At 35.4% G+C, this 16,505-nt stretch overlaps 1 protein-coding gene across 1 annotated transcript; it reads right to left on the bottom strand.

Annotated features, from left to right (window-relative positions):
• Positions 1–1,645: 1,645 nt before the first annotated feature.
• On the bottom strand, positions 1,646–9,876 carry LOC128211170 (uncharacterized). The gene is made up of 3 exons (XM_052915624.1): positions 9,743–9,876; positions 8,558–9,455; positions 1,646–6,875 (listed from the first exon to the last, which is right to left on the bottom strand). Exons 2-3 carry the CDS (start codon positions 9,453–9,455, stop codon positions 6,055–6,057), a joined length of 1,719 nt encoding a protein of 572 aa, XP_052771584.1. The 5' UTR covers positions 9,743–9,876; the 3' UTR covers positions 1,646–6,054.
• Positions 9,877–16,505: the final 6,629 nt, after the last annotated feature.

Genomic DNA, 16,505 nt, shown 5'->3' with positions numbered 1-16,505 from the left:
GCTATAACATCATATTTATTACAAAAGCACAAGAAGAGATACTCATCTTCTATGTCCACAGTATCACATAGTTATCAGTATCTTAGATTTCTGTATTTGCGATTTCTTCCATACCGGCCAGTTTCATTTCTTAGACTGTGACATGATATCCTCATAATCGTCAATAATATTAACAAATGCTGGGTAATATTTATATTAAGATAAAAAAGAACAATAAAGACGGACCAAAAACTGATAATTTAATAAATTGATCGGAATAATTAACTTAAGATTGAACAAAAGGATAAATAGGTCTCACAGTTCTAGGCATGTTAACATTAATTCCTTTTTAAGACATCTTTAACCAAAGAGCATTTCTATTCACACTATCAAAACATTTCTTTATGTCAACGCATGCGCAAAATAGAACAATACTGTTTTTCAGCTTCTAATAAATTTAGGATTTTAGACAGAATATGGCGTCAGTTGTAGAAAAACCCTTTGCCATACCTAATTATCAGTCGTTATTTATTAGTGAGGAATATACAGTTCATAAGATTAATTCACCTGAAATTGTTAGCCACCACATCATTGCCCTTTTTGATGACAGAAACGATAATAACTTTACACGATACACGTTGTAAAAGTAATAACTCCCTGCCCAATGAAATAGAGTCCCTCACTGGAAATAAATAAGATCCCCCCTCCTCACCTAAATACGACCTTATGTGCCAGAAGTAGAAACCACAACCTAGCTTATGCAACATTGAATTGTGTTTCGCAGGCCATTTCGAAATTTCTCCTTAATTATAAATGAAATTCGGATAAGATGTGTCTACAGTTAAAGAACAGATTAAAAGAGTGTTTGTATCTTTTATAAAATGCGAAATTAATAAAGCTTCCAACTTGTCAATAAATAGGTATAACTCTTAATGCTTCTTCACGTTTTTCGTGGCAAAATTTAATACATTCTTCCAAATCTTGACCCAAACCGCAGCAATTCCTAAGACATGATAACATGAGAAATTGACCTTAGAATCTCGGTCGATTAGGGGTTAATGTGTAGCTGGAGTTCACTCTCGTGTAGAAATGAAAAGTGGAAAAATTGGCTGGTATGTCTTGGCATGTATGAGTAATTTATACGTGGACGTGTCTCTTGAACCAGTTCAACTCATTAAGCGATAAATAATTTCCGTCCCGTGAACAAGGAAACGATATGGTTTATAAAAAATACCATTTAATAATGGGACAATGACACCAAAAATTGTAGCCCAATGTAACTTTTGTTTCGAGGCTTCTACAGCCGCTTCAAGTGCACAATTGATACAGTAGCATTGTATCTTACGCGACGACGGACGTTTGTCTAGATAAAAAATTCTTGTAAAAGTACATCTGAAGCACATTAGTCTCACAGAAACATAGTCACAAACTTCGCTAATAGATGCTTCATAGACAATACGCTATACTGACGAAAACGGAAGTATAAGCAGTTGTTTAATTTGAAACGCTTAACTATACCGTTACAGCCGGTTATACTAAAACCCACTTAAAGCTACTAAGAGGTTCTAAGAAAATACTAAGAGGTACTTGAAATTCACTATGAAATGTATCAAAGTTAGGAAATTAATTATTAAAATATTTCAGTTTATTCTCAAGTTGCTCAATGTACATTGTATTTGCGTATTTAAAGAAAAGCTGTTAATGATATATTCGATCATAGACATACACATGAAAATGTTAAGCTGATATGTTATGTAGAACTTAAATTTTGAAGCATCTGGTTTAATAACGGTTGATAATTTCCCGCAAAATTGCGAAATATTTAATACATTCCTAAGTTGTCTTGTGTCTACATAATTTGAAAATCACTTTGTTAAGGCTCCAGAGGCCACATGCATAATTAATTCTGGGGATATACTCTGTCAAAAGTATTTAAAGTCTGGTTAGCATAAAAGAGTTTTATTATTATTTGTTATTAGGTGCGTCATGCTATCCGATAGGCAGAGAGCCGGAATAGTTTTCAAGCCGGATCAATATAATCCTGCCGCATTTTTTTATCAGAAGGCATATACCTTTCGGCTTGTTCTGGTTCTCCTTAGAATGAAGTAGGCAGTGTGTCATTTACAACCCCATTTAGGTCAGCATACTAGGAAAGCCTCATTCACGCGTTTATGGCACTCGCAATGTGACCTAGTTAAATTATTACTTTACACGACATTATCCTAAAATTTAACTTGATTTAGTTTTCAGAGAGGCCCATAGTATGACATAGCCTCATAAAACTTATGTGGAAACTCTGGCGGACATGTTTTTAACAACGTTTTCAGTTATTTATCGAGTGACACTGCTCTTGTTCGAACATGGTCGAAATATTTTTTTCATCAATTTCACTAACATAGTCTCATGAACATCATGAAGAAAAGTGGCATATAAAGTGTCGCCAATGGTGAATTGTCGTTTTCCCCAAGCATTTCAGATTGTGACCCAGTTTTGACCCGACATATTCAAATATTTCGATTGTTTAGATGTAGTATAGATAGATAATCAGACCAAATTTCATAGAGATCGGGTCAAGTGTTAAACTTTTGTTTTTATCGATCGATAGTTTTAGAGACATTGTGATAATTATAGAAGTCAAACTTCAACACAAATTATTTTAGTTTAAGAGACACACATTCTAAACAGGTTTTATCAACATTTGGCAGAAGTTATGACCGGTGTTGTTTTTCACTTGGAAATCAATATACAATAGTTAGTACATGACAAGCTTAATAGTCAAACATGTAACATTAAACCCTGTTAGAGGCACAAATAGGGGGCAAAACGACAATGAACGATATACAGCGCCTGTGCGTTCCGGTTTTGATTCTGGGTCTGGCCCCTATACAGTGATATATAAATTAACATTTCGTTGTTTCAAAAAGTGAATTATCAGTTTTATACATTTAACTGTTTTGAAATTTAAGCCCACTCTCGGTTCCCAATCAAACGTCCGCGGGCATAGGGTTGGGACTAAATTTTAAAGACGTCATTTCCGAAATGGCGTTACATGCGCATACAAATTAGAGTATTTTCTAAAACGTGTAAACAAATTCCAAACTTAACCATTTAATAAAAAGAAAAGGAAATGTTTGTTTCAGTGTAAGATAGCAATATAGTTCACCTCGTTAATACCAAAAGTGAATATAATATAAATTAACATAATTTTGGTGCACGCTCGGTAAAATACATTACGATCTTACACTAAATCAAACAGGTATCGTCTGTATCTTTGAAATAAAAATAACATTGGCGCAATGATATTCGCGAGAGTTCGTTTGCATACAATTTGATTCGCTCAATATACATATCCCGGGCCATATGGCAGATACTTATATGCTGACAATATACAGTGTCTGCAAAAATAGACGCGAGAATTGAAACTCCAGTATTACGATTTTCGTTCATAAACAGAAATGTATCCATCCTTTTAAGTAGTTGAGTGGAAGTGGAAATGAGGGGGACATCAAAAGTTGTGTATAACCACATGCTTACTAAATACAATCAAAATCATAGAAAGAAGATTGTTATTCTGCTTTACATATTCATATTTAAAAATTCAATAAGAACAGTAATAGTTAATTCAAAAATTTAAACATACAGTTCATCATCCATCAACTTTGTTACACATAAAAACAACAGTCAATATACCATTTCGTGTATTCCATCTAGAATGCATTACAAACATGTCAAATATATACTATTACTCAGGAGAACATGCATCAAAACACATTATCTATGAAAATATTATACTTGTATCAATAATTATAAGTATTCAATTTACAAGCATATAACATAGTTTTTATGTCTTATGTTTATGAAACATACATAATAGAGAAAAAACATCATTGAATTAACAAATTAGTACGTATTTTAGTTTACTTGTGTTTATCGACACTATTTTTTTCATCGTGTTAGGTCTTTCAATATAGTATTTAGTTAAATATCGCTTGCCTATAACTTTATATTTACTACAAATGTACAAGAATTGAAACTCATCTTCTATGTCCACAGTATCACATAGTTCACAGTATCTAAGATTTATGTCAATGCGATTTCTTCCATATCGCCCAGTTTTAATTCTTAGACTGTGACATGATATGTCCTTATTTGTGTCAATAATATAAACAAATACTGGGGAATATTACTATTAAGCTTAAAACTATAAAGATGGACTAGAAAAGATCATATCTCATATCATATCAGATCAAATATCATATTGCGTTAAACCTATTGATATTCCAATAAAATCTGGATACTAATTGCAATGTCTAACAAAAGCATACAAAGATCTCACAATTCTAGGCATTTTACTACTTATTCCTATTTAAGACATCTTAAAGCATAGAGTATTTCTATTCACGCTGTCAAAACATTCCTTTATGTCAACGCATGCGCAATATACGCAGTCCGTTGTTTAGCTTCTTAACAATTTTAGACAAAATATGGCGTCATTTGCCGAAAACAAAACCTTAATCACACCTAATTATCAGTAGTTTATTGATTTAAGAGGAGTACACGGCTCATAAGAGCAATTCCCCTTTATTTGTTAGTTACCTTGTTGCCCTTTTTGGCTGTAAAACAGAAAATGACATGTTTCTGGTTGTAAAAGTAATAACTCCCTGCCCCTAGAAATAGTCCCCTCCCTGGAATATGACCCGATGGACCAGACGTAGAAACTTCTTAACACATTCTAGCTTAAAATGTGGTTTATTTTATCAAATAATTTAGCTGTACTCCCAGGAAATTGCATTAATGAACCTTTCAATACAACACTCAATGTTCTATTTTGTTTCGAAGGCCATTTACAATTATTTACTTAATCGTGAAAGAAATTTGGATAAAATATGTCTACAGTTCTACTTACAGTGGCCGTTTATTATACCTTGTACATACGCCAATCGTCAAAATACATATAATTATTTGATATATGTCAAATGAATGTACATTGTTAGTTAGGAAAAGCTACATTTTGTGTTACATCAGCAAAGTATATTGTTGTATGAGATATAAATATAGATATGTGTATAATACAATAATGTTGAAGTAAGGGAAACAGTATGGACACCAGGATGAACATCTTTAAGATGAATTATTAAAAATAGCTTTGCGAACACAAAGTGATTCTATAACATAACAGAGCCCAATCAACTCACATTTATTTACAAGATGTCTCAACCGATAATTATAAATGTTGAGGAAAATCTTCGGTCATGTTCATGTCATGTCTTAATTAAGAAAAGTTACATACATATTCTAAAACAAGTTAACATTTTGTCAAACTTCTTTAAAGGAAGATACTCTGAAATGAGGCTCGAGTTACACTTGACAATTTCAGCATAGTACTTGTTTTCATCGTAACGTTTTCATTAACTTAAAGGGTCGATTGTTCAGACTTTTGTTTCAGCTAACAACGTGATTAAAGACATCGTTGTAAACTTTTAACCGCAATTTTTGATGATGTAATGCCATATTAAAAAAAAACAAGTGCAGATGGAACAGTGCCCTCAAATACTGTTAGGAATACTGCAATTCACAAATGTATCCATTACACTGCCAGAGCAGTGATGATTTGAAAGTTAACAACGATCTCGTCAATCACGTTGTTAACTTTAGCAAAGTTCTGAGCAATTGGGACAAAATGTAGTCATATTTGAGCGATGTCAGATTTAACTCATTAGAGCCTATTTAAATAACTTGTATATAATTTAATTGGAAAATCAAACCCCTTTCATGTAAAACAACATTACTAAACACCTAAAATTCTTAAGGAAAAGTTGTAAAATAGAATTACTTTATCAACACTTTTCGTTATCCTACATTTTGCTAAACATAACTGCAACATACGCTTGATATTTATCAGATACATGTACATGTCATTAAACATCGATAGCTTTTCATTTTGAATCAATACTGTAAGCTTATGTTGTAAAATAAATGATATTGTATTTATCATTCAATTGCTCAAACATGATTTAAAACATGGTTGTCTCTTCGAAGGACATTAAAAAAACCAGGAATGATGCAGAAACTCTGTCAGTTTGCATTAAATACCTTAAGTGAGTCAGTACGGAGCATTCCGACAACTATGGTACGTGTGTAAGGACAGAATGCTACCGAGTAGGGGTATGCCAGTTCGTCATTCTGTCCAAGTATTTCCGCCATCTTTCCGTCACTCTCCGTCAATAGCACCACGTTGTGGCCACTTCCGCCACACACGAGCAGCTGACCCGGTTCTACCTCCACCACAGACTCGGGATAATTGAGCTTTTTGTCCCTGTACTTTTTCAAGACCTTCCCGTCTAGAGACAGCTGGAGGACGGCCTGTGCATGGAAGTCAGACACGTACATTGTCGGTGGTGTGGAAGCTGACACAGTTAGGTAAGTTGGTTTTTGGAAAAGCTGTCTCCTATCTTCTGTTTGGAATGTACTTATAATATGCCCATCCAATGTCATCACTTCAATACGCGGGTTAGATACGTAAGAAACGTAAAATCTGTTGTTGTAATACCCAATACCACGACACCAAGACGATATTTTAATTTTCTTGCCACATGATAACTGCCCTCCTTTTGTAGACAGCAGATGTATAATTGAGTTATCCGAGAGGGTGACGGCGGCTTGATCACCAGGGAGCACACAGACGTCCCAGGGCGTCCCTGGCAGTTTGAGGCGGGAACTGACGGTGCGGCTGTTGACGTTCATCAACTTGACACATTCGTTTCCGAAATCAGTCAGAATGAAGAGACCGGGCGACAGCAGGGCGAGGCCGCTAATGTAGCATGTATCCTGGTCCTGTGGCGCTCTCACGTCAATGTCTACCTCCTCCTTCCATGTCAAAGTAGAGAGGTCAGGAACTGAAATGAAAAAAAACAACAATAAAACATTGTTCACCTTCATTTCATAGAATTAAATGAAACAACGGTTTAAATTTGTATTAAGAAAATAGACACCTTCAAATGCAGTATGTTTAAGGAGTGTATTTTGACTAAAGTAACAAGCAAATTAACACTCGGTAATTAATAAAGATGATTGTTGTTTTGTTTCCGTAAAGCATAATACAGCAATATATTTCACCGAGAAGCCACTAACGCAAATCATTTATTTTCATCAGATCTTCCCCCGGAGCAATTGTGTGCACATAAACACAAACACCGAAATATACCCGTTATGTTGTCAGTTAAAATTCGAGTTACACCAATTATAGAAAGGCAATTGCTATAAAACATAAATACGTCTGTCGAAAATCGTCAAAAATGTAAAATTATATATCTTGAAAGTATATATGGACATATGTCTAAAATATTTTTTTCTCAATGGTCAATACAACAACGCGTCTATAAGTTTCAATGTTGGTTGAACACTCTGCACATATAATACATGTGATACGAGGTTTACAACAAAGAAACATTCAAAAATTGAATCGGTCATGCTGCGTAGGAACTTAGAAAAAGAACACTATTATCTATCTTCTATAGTAAACTAAGGCTAGTAAAATAAATATATTTTACAAATTTGTACTTTACAGTTAGTCTAGTTTCATAAAGACCTTGCGTGTATAAAATTGTTTGATATTACGATTTAATTTGAATTTGGTATTTAGGGATTATCTACTGTAACAGGTGTTTACTGTAAAACTTTGCAGACGATCGCTAATAAGGCATAGTTATTCACCCGTGAAAAAGGTTTACATATTTCTCGAACATATTGATAAGTGATATGTATATTGGAAAAAAAACTTCGATAAACGTATATGTAGTTAATCAAACTTACTCAATTTCTATCCAGAAAATCCAACAAAAACCTTGTGAATCCAATAGTACAAATTTCAAATTAGAAAGAAATCCTAAACACCATGAAAAAGTCTAAAAATGAACAGTACCACACAGCTTGACACGACCTTGACCTCTCTTAAACATAGCCCAAGGGCAAGCTCCATCTAGTGGATATATTTTCACCCGGGTGCAAATGATGGGCAACACTGTGTACTCAACACTAAAATGCTCATTATTTCTAATACCCCTGAAAACAATGACAACTGTCTTTGAAATAATATTTTGAACATATTTTTTTTCTAATTTTAAGTTCGTATTATTGATTTAAAAGTCGGGCTTTGTTTGTATTTCACTAACAGTACGTATTGTTGCTAGAGACAATACGTACATTAACAGTAAGCCCAGTAGCTATGGATTTAATGGTATATTTCGAGTTATACCGAATGGGAAATACAGACGGGCGTTGGCGTTTGCTCCGCGGCCCTCTTGTTTGTTTGCAGTGTAAGTGCAACCGGACTGGTTTATCTGATTGACCAGAAGGAACTGACTGATGATCAACACACTTGTATTAAAACAGTTTACATAAGTATTAAACTGGTGTTTTATAATTAAATTTTTGTTTTGGATAACCATTCTGTAAAAAAAACCACAATATCACTTAAAATATTATATACACTTAAGCGAAATTATTAAGATATTTACCTTGAAGTAGAGTCAAATAATAACAACGCATTTGTTTACGCTAAAGTAATTATTATACATACTATTCAAATTTTCGACCACGTCCAGCGTTCCAATGCATGTTTTCGATCCCAGCAGCCGCTCCGAGTCCGCGTCCTTAGTAAACCGGAACTTCCGGGCCTTCATCCTACCAGCCGTCTTCCCCAACTCGTCACGAATCACTCGTAGCTCCTTCTGGGCTCGTCTTGCCGTCACGTATCTCTGATTCACCGAGACTTCACCGGAAGTTAGTTCCATCCTCATGGCTTCAAGTCCGGCTTTCGTCAACTCACAATCCTTTTTTAGGGTTTTCAGCAAGTTTTCATCCTCGTTCTTCACATGATGGAGGTTGTCGAGCAACTCCTTCTCGCGGCGGTCCAGGTAGGTGTTGATTTCTGCTCGGAACTTCTTCAGTCTGCCCATCTCATCCTTAGTCTGATTTTCGATCTCGCCAAAAAGTTCCTTGACATTACTTATGTACCCGGAGAAAATATCTTCAGTTTGTTTAATTGATGGTTCCAGCTCTTTGAATTGATTTCCAATGACAAATTCTTTAGCCACATCAGCGATGTAATCAACTTTACAGTTGCGGTGATCGGGTACGACACAGTCACCACAGCCAAGGTCTCCGTGGGTCGGGCAGTAAAACTTGATCATCTCTTTCGGATGTTTTTTACAATACTCCGTGTCGGCGATAGCTGACTGCTTGGTGGACGGGTAGTAAGAGGGCATCTTGTCTTTGGACAGCAGAACGTGGTTCCTGGTCACCTTCAATATCTTATGGTATTCGACACAGGGAGCGCACATGTACTGCTCGCAGGTCTGACAGAAGCCCTGGGCCACAGCGCGTTTACCGCCCTCTCCACACGGCTGGCAGTAGACAGTGGCGTCAGTGGAACCCTTGTCAAGGTCAGGGTCACGCTTCCTTCCGGGTACCTCCATCTATTTAACCGAATATATATGAGTAACTTACATAAGCTACCTGTTTGGTACAAATGAAAACGTAAACTTTTTGTACGATCAAGTCAAATAACTGATCTTAAACACAAAACATGTTCCGTCTATACGGATATATTTCAAAGCGAAAGTAGAGATCTCAAACCTATTTAAACGTAGATTACAATTTTTTCAAACGTGTAATTTTGCTATTGTTATTGTTCCATATCAGTTTGTCTTTAACGTCTGATAAATCAAACAGTAAACAATAAAAAAATACAAGCAATATTTACCTTGACTTATAATTAAGTTGATCCTCAAAACAAACAAGAAAGTAAACTGATATTTTCCACTGCGCATGTCTATAAATACCTTGTAGCACTGAACATGTTTAAACACTTAATAAACTGTTATTAATCTGACTCGGGACTTTTATAATAATAATAATAATAATAATAATAATAATAATAATAATAATAATAATAATAATAATAATAATAATAAACCCTAACCTGATAAATTTATGAAGATCGAAACATAGATGGTACGGAGTGGATCGGTTTTTGGTTTTATCTTAACTACTAGATATAAACGATATTATTCTCAACTAATACATAATAGTTATTGTATGATGGTACTGGTTGTTTTATTATTTATGCTTGTTAAAATTGCAAATATCTAAGAATGCTAAGTTAGTCAAAGACAAACAAAATCATCATTTTAGTCATAATTATTCGTTTTCATTGATCCCTCATGAGATATATATTTAAAAACCATTTTTATATTTTTGCAATTATAAATGGAGAAAGAATCGAAGTATAAAACAATCAATTTTCAAAATGGTTATAAATTTGCTGTATTGATATCAATTTGTGCAAACGACTTTTTATAAAGACACTATTTCCACCACTATTACGCCTAGCAGGATTTTTTTACTTTTTTCAGTCCATCTTTTGTATGTCAATAATACTAGTCGCTATCAGCTTAGTTTAGTTGTAATGCTGATATGTTTATATGAAAACATAACACACATACTGTTAAATTTACGTGTTAAAGAATATGTTCTGTTCTGTATACTTTTTAGTTTGATAGATTTGTGATTTATAATTCCAGTTCATTCTTTAAAAAAAGTTGATTATAAAAAATATTTATTTAATATTTCACACTACACTGTATTATTGTATTTGTAATATATTTATTATGTATATGAAACACAAAAAACAGTATAGTTTACGTGTAATAAATTCTGTTCTATTCTGTTCTGTTCAGTATTTTTCATACTTCTTACAAAGTCATAATGAACATATGATTGAATAAATCATTAAGTTCTCCCTTAACTATACTCCATGTTTCACAGATATGTATACTGTCAAAGGTACTTAAGTACTTGATGACCTATGCATTTTCATAATATTTATTTAATCCGCAAATGTTAACGATATAATCTTCAGTTCATTGTCACTATATTGTAAGGATGCGGATAGACCTTTCACTTGAAAATATCTCGATCGTTATGTGATTACAGAGGATTAACTCATTGAGTGTGAGTGAGAGTGATTGTTCTGAATTGTTCTGAAGTCGACCCTAATGCACCAGTCATTTGTAACCACGCCCCCTCCCCCAGGTCCGGGGAATAGCGGGGACTTTCGACTTTCGGTCCAGCCAAGCCCGGGCAAAGTCTCCATCCTGCGCGGACGATCTGCTGGGAAAACCCCCGCCAAATGCACCCGCACCCAAGGGACCCTAGGTAAGGCCAATTTCCCGCTATATTTTGCGTGAAGACAAAACCACTGCAGTCACCCGGCACTGCGGGGCCACCTGGAAAGTAAAAACACGGCCCATTTCCCCGGCTATCACCTGTATACCCCGGACCTGGGGGGGGGGGCGTGGTTACAATTGACTGGTGCATAAGTCCTTTTTCTACACAATGACCAACCGCGTCGGAATATACATGGAAATTTTAGGATAGTATCGCACTTGAAGTATCATTTATAAATAATGATATTGTCTTTTCTGTACACAAATCATATGGTTGTTTTGATTAATAAAGTCAACTGAGTATATATGCTTTGTATTGAATATGACACAGGAAAAAGTATATTGATAATTAAGAAAAACAGCAACCCGTCCGTAAGTCCGAATTTAAAATTCCATTGCTAAATATACAGCAGGTGATGTTCTGTGATATTTAATAGCTACAAATTCCAAAGCTAAAAGTCGCCAATATATCGCTAATATTTGTTTCATTTGTACACAAAGCATAAGCTCTTTATGTTTTGAGTATTTATATCAACCTATTCGTAACCATTTAAATATATCAATTATTGTTTGCTTAACAGCTTTGTTGACAATACATGCTGATCATTATGCTTTCATAATCACGATAAACTGTTCTTAACTTCTTCAAATAGAACGTGTACAAATAAAATACAATATAAATGATATAACACTAAAGCAAATTGTTCAAAACGTTGTAAATGTTAACAACGTTGTTTACAAAATTGTTGTTTACTGTTAAACGTTAACTGTTTGACCATGTACAGATACAATTAAATTAAACAAGCACGACAGAAACTCTTGTCGCGAATCTTTTTAGAAATTCTGCAGAACGCAAGACTTTTCATAAAACCAGACCAGTAAAGTTTTGACGTCTACAACAATGATTTTAACAACCCTTTTAAAATAGTAGCAATATTGTTAAATTTAACGCAGTTCTGAACATTCGACCCAATGTCTGTAAATGTAAATACTCAAGGTAGTAATTGTTACAGGTTATTAGTATGCATTTACAAAAAAATGGTCCTTGAGTTTCGCCGATTTTCAAAAAAATGTACAGAAGTTTAAGATAAACTTTGTGTAATAAAATATTTGCTTAAAACTCATTAACAGACAAAGTATTTGAACGTTGCACATACTAAAAGGTTTGTATCCAGCTTGAGTTAAAATATCATAATTTGTTTTGCGCTTCTAGAATGTGCCTGATGCTGTTACACGCTGTTGAAAACAAAAAGTCGAGTAAACAGATATGTTTTAGTTCACATGAAAAGAATGGTCTAGATGTTTTTAACGTATACAGTATTTTGCGCCATTTATAGGTCTGTTTTTCAAAAGAACTATTTAGTAGACTTTTTTCATTTTCTTATGTTTTTTTTTCAGGTTTGAAAACATGAATTTCTGAATTTTGGTGTTAAACGATTAGACAACATTCATTATATAACGCTCCGTTAAGTAGTATGGTAAGGTGAAACTAATTAGCCGCTTCAATGGCAACATAAAATTGTTTTGAATTTAAAGACGCGCTTTTATTCACAATAAAATTACGGGAAACTTCGTTCATTTCGTCTTAAGAAAGCGATATAAATCGAGGTAAATGTTAGAAATAATGCAAATTAATTTGATAAAATAAAATATTATACATCTTTTCTTTTCTTTAAACTAATTGAAAGACACCACTTCAAGTCTTGTTTACAGTCAAGAATAAAAATGCACAGCATGCTGTTTCTACATCCATGTTGCTAGATCTCGTAGCGGGGTTATAATCGAAAAAAACTGAAATCAAACCATTCAGACATTTTCAAATTGATTTAATTTGGAAAGTCGTCTTTACTATCTCGTTGACCTTTCATTGAATAACGGTCGGCTACGTCGGCGTGTGAAATCAACTGTACATTCAATATTTTCTGAACTGTGGGTTGTTGTATTACTTAATATGCGGTTTAAATGGGTGTGTTTGCCGAAAGGCCACGGGAAATATAATCAAAGATTAATTTCAGTGTGCTTTATAAGCTCGGATGTAGATCTTAGGAAACATACGACAATATGAGTATTTAAAACAAATTACTTCGAATAATTGTCTGACCATTTCCTTAATGAGTCAACCTGAAAATTATCAATGCAATGGAAGATTTCTTCTTGTTTTGAAAACATGAACATCTGAAATTATGTTGTGTTGCTGACTTCACAGTGACTGTGCGTCAGAATATTGTGCTGCCAAACTTAAGCTGCAAGATGCCATTGTGCTAATGGCATGTTGTTAGGCTGCTTAGTTGTTATGCTCCTTTGTTTATGTAGCTAGGCTGTCACGATGTTAGGCTGCTGATTGCTCGCAGCCAGGCTGTCACGCTGTAAGTCTCCCAATTTTACGCTGCCAAACTTCCATGCTGATTAGTTCACGTTGCATAGCTGTCATCATATCTGACTGTCAACTACTGCTGATAGACTTTTAACCTCACGCTGCCAGAATGGCGGATTACTATGTTAAAGCCGCCAGGATGTCATGCTGCTAACTTTATGCTGTCAGACCGCCACGCTGTTAAGCCGCTAACCTCAAGCTGCAAGACTTAACGCTGCCAGAATGCGACGCTGTTGGGCTGTTAATTCACGCCCCCTGACTGCCATGCGGTTGGGATGGCTACTTAACGCCGCCAGACTGTCATGCTGTTAGGCTGCTTTTTTCACTCTGCCACGCTGCCATGCTGCTATGTTCACGATGCCAGGCTGCCAGGTAGCCAAGCTGCTATTTTACGCTACCATGCTGCCATGCTGTTAGGCTGCTGACTTCATGCTGCCACGCTACCTTGCTGCCAAGCTGCTATGCTGTCATGCTGCTTATCAACGCTGCCTGGCTGCTAGGCTGCCAACATCACGGACATCATTTCCAACATGACTTTATATGGATAATATTTGGCGTAGATTTCTTATTGAATATCATCAAATTGTTATTATATTGAGCTTTTTTGCATAAAAAAGAGAACATAGTTTGTTTCAGCGTGGGATAGCAATATCTTTTACGTCGTAAATACCAAAAGTATGATGAGAGTTTAAATCCAACCAACATCATTTCTGCTCTGATTAACTCAACATAAAACTTGCTAATACAATGCCAAATATACTTGGGTCACTTTTTCTACGTAGTCACCGCGCAAGGCAAAATATTTCTGATGTCTCGAAATCCACTTGGTATATGTTTCCCGGTACAAGTCTATGTCAAGTTGTGAGACTTTTCGACGGGTTGCCAATGTCAAATCAGAAACGTCCTCGAAGCGTTGTCCACGGAGGGAAGTCTTTATATCGGGAAAAGTCCTGAAGTCCACGGGTGCTAAGTCAGGGCTGTAGGGAGGGTGTTCTAATACTTCAAATCCCAGTAATGTAATCTCTAACTGTGTAGAGGTCGCCGTATGTGCAGGAGCATTATCCTGGTGCAGGATAATCCGACCAAGGTCCAAAGCCGGCCGTTTCCTCTTAAGAGCATTGACGAGATCCCTTTTCAATACCTGAAAATCAACGTGTTTCAGTTAGCAATGCTAGCGGTGATGTTTTAATGCAAGAAAGTTTTGTAATATAAAATTAATAAATTGCTTTATTTTTATATATAAATATTTTATTTTTATATCATTGTAGTTTCTTTATATATTTATTAGTTACATCCGTGGATTGCATAGATATTTACCGTTGAGTAATAGTCAGCATTCACCGTTCTTCCCTCTTTGACTCTGTGCTGAAGGATCATACCGTAGCGATCCATGAAGAAGATGAACATCTCTTTTCCACAGCTCCTTTGCATCCGAACTTTATTTGGTGGTGGTGTTCTTAATGTTTTCCACACTGACGATTGGGCCTTCGTCTCCGGATCATAGTGATGAAGCCAAGTTTCGTCTGTGGTTACTATCCTATCAAGGAATAAGTCACCTTCGGCTGCGTACCGATCCAAGAATGCAGCTGAACACCGTGCACGCGTCTGCTTTTCTTCGTCCAACAGCAACTTCGGGTCCCAGCGCGCACTGACTTTCGACATACCTAACTCTTTCGTAAGAATCCCATGCACAGTTGAAGGAGATATGTCGAGTTCACTGGCAATCTGTCTCAACGTTTTTCGTCTGTCTTCCCGGATAATATCCCCCACTTTTACTCGAACACTAGCAATCACGATCGAAGGCATACCTTCTCTCTTATTGTCATTAATCGATTTTCTGCCGTTTTTAACTCTTTTGTGCCATTTGTAGACGAATGCCGGGCCAAATTCCTTTATAGTATCGCTCCTTTTCATCATTGAAATCGTTTCAGCCGGTGTCATTCCCATTCCGACACAAAATTTAATGACGCTCCGTAATTCAACGTCTCCAGTAACGTCATGATGCAGGTTTGGTTTCCTTGACTGTTCAGACAAACAAGCTGCTATTTTCAAACCGGATGAAGTAAACAACGATTAATTTTACGGAAATGACGTCATGACATTGACATTGAACGTGCAAGATTTGCGCGGACTTTTGACGATAAGAACCAGTGTATAAATTGCATTACTTAAGGTGAATGAATGATAACAGGTATACATATTTCGGCGTTCGCCGACTAGGGCCTGATGCGTTGCCAAGGATACCGTTTATTGTTGTTATAGTTATCTTGTGGAGTATACAGTTTCAGATGTATTTGAATAAAAATAAAAATATTATGAACAATTTACACGAGCTTCGCGATCACCCCTCGTATATGCAATATTGCGTTGGACATTCAATTCAAAAGTCATTTCCCTGCGATTTGGAATACATCAAACACAAAATTTATCTGAACAATTGGAAAAACAAATCAATATGCTATATGATATATTGTTACATGAAAATAATGTCATAAAAGTATTTACAAAAAGAAATTACTATATAAATAAAAATGCTGTGCCGGCAGCACGGATCGAACCTGGGTATGCTCACAGGGGCCATATTTACTACACCACCATAACTGTTGAATGCATTCGGTTAAATATATAATGTAAACACAAATTTGAAATTTTGGAGAATTTGTAAAGACTTAAGCGAAAGTGGCTTTTATTCAAATGTACATGATGATATGTTCTGCAAATTACTTGAACATACTTTTGAAACCAGTTCTCCGTTGGCCGACTTGTTTTAAAATAAGTGCAAAGGTTATTAGAAGTGTTAAAGCTGCCTATTGCTGTCATTTTTTCATTGCATTAGTTGTAGAAATAAACAAAAAATACAAGTCAAAACAGATTGCTAGTACGTGACTGTAAGGGCACATCCAAAAATGATTTAATAAAATAAT

Source organism: Mya arenaria, chromosome 12, assembly GCF_026914265.1.
Source record: "Mya arenaria isolate MELC-2E11 chromosome 12, ASM2691426v1".
Lineage (NCBI taxonomy): Eukaryota > Metazoa > Mollusca > Bivalvia > Myida > Myidae > Mya > Mya arenaria.
Note: the sequence above shows the minus strand (reverse complement) of the source record. Positions and strands in the feature narration are given on the sequence as shown.

What these genes read in the sequence shown, in the direction of transcription:
- LOC128211170 (XM_052915624.1), bottom strand. Translation starts at nt 9,455, where the DNA reads ATGGAGGTACCCGGAAGGAAGCGTGACCCTGACCTTGACAAGGGTTCC. An exon ending in CGTGGTCGAAAATTTGAATA is followed by an intron (nt 6,876 to 8,557) that starts GTATGTATAATA and finishes TTTTCATTTCAG; the next exon opens with TTCCTGACCTCTCTACTTTG.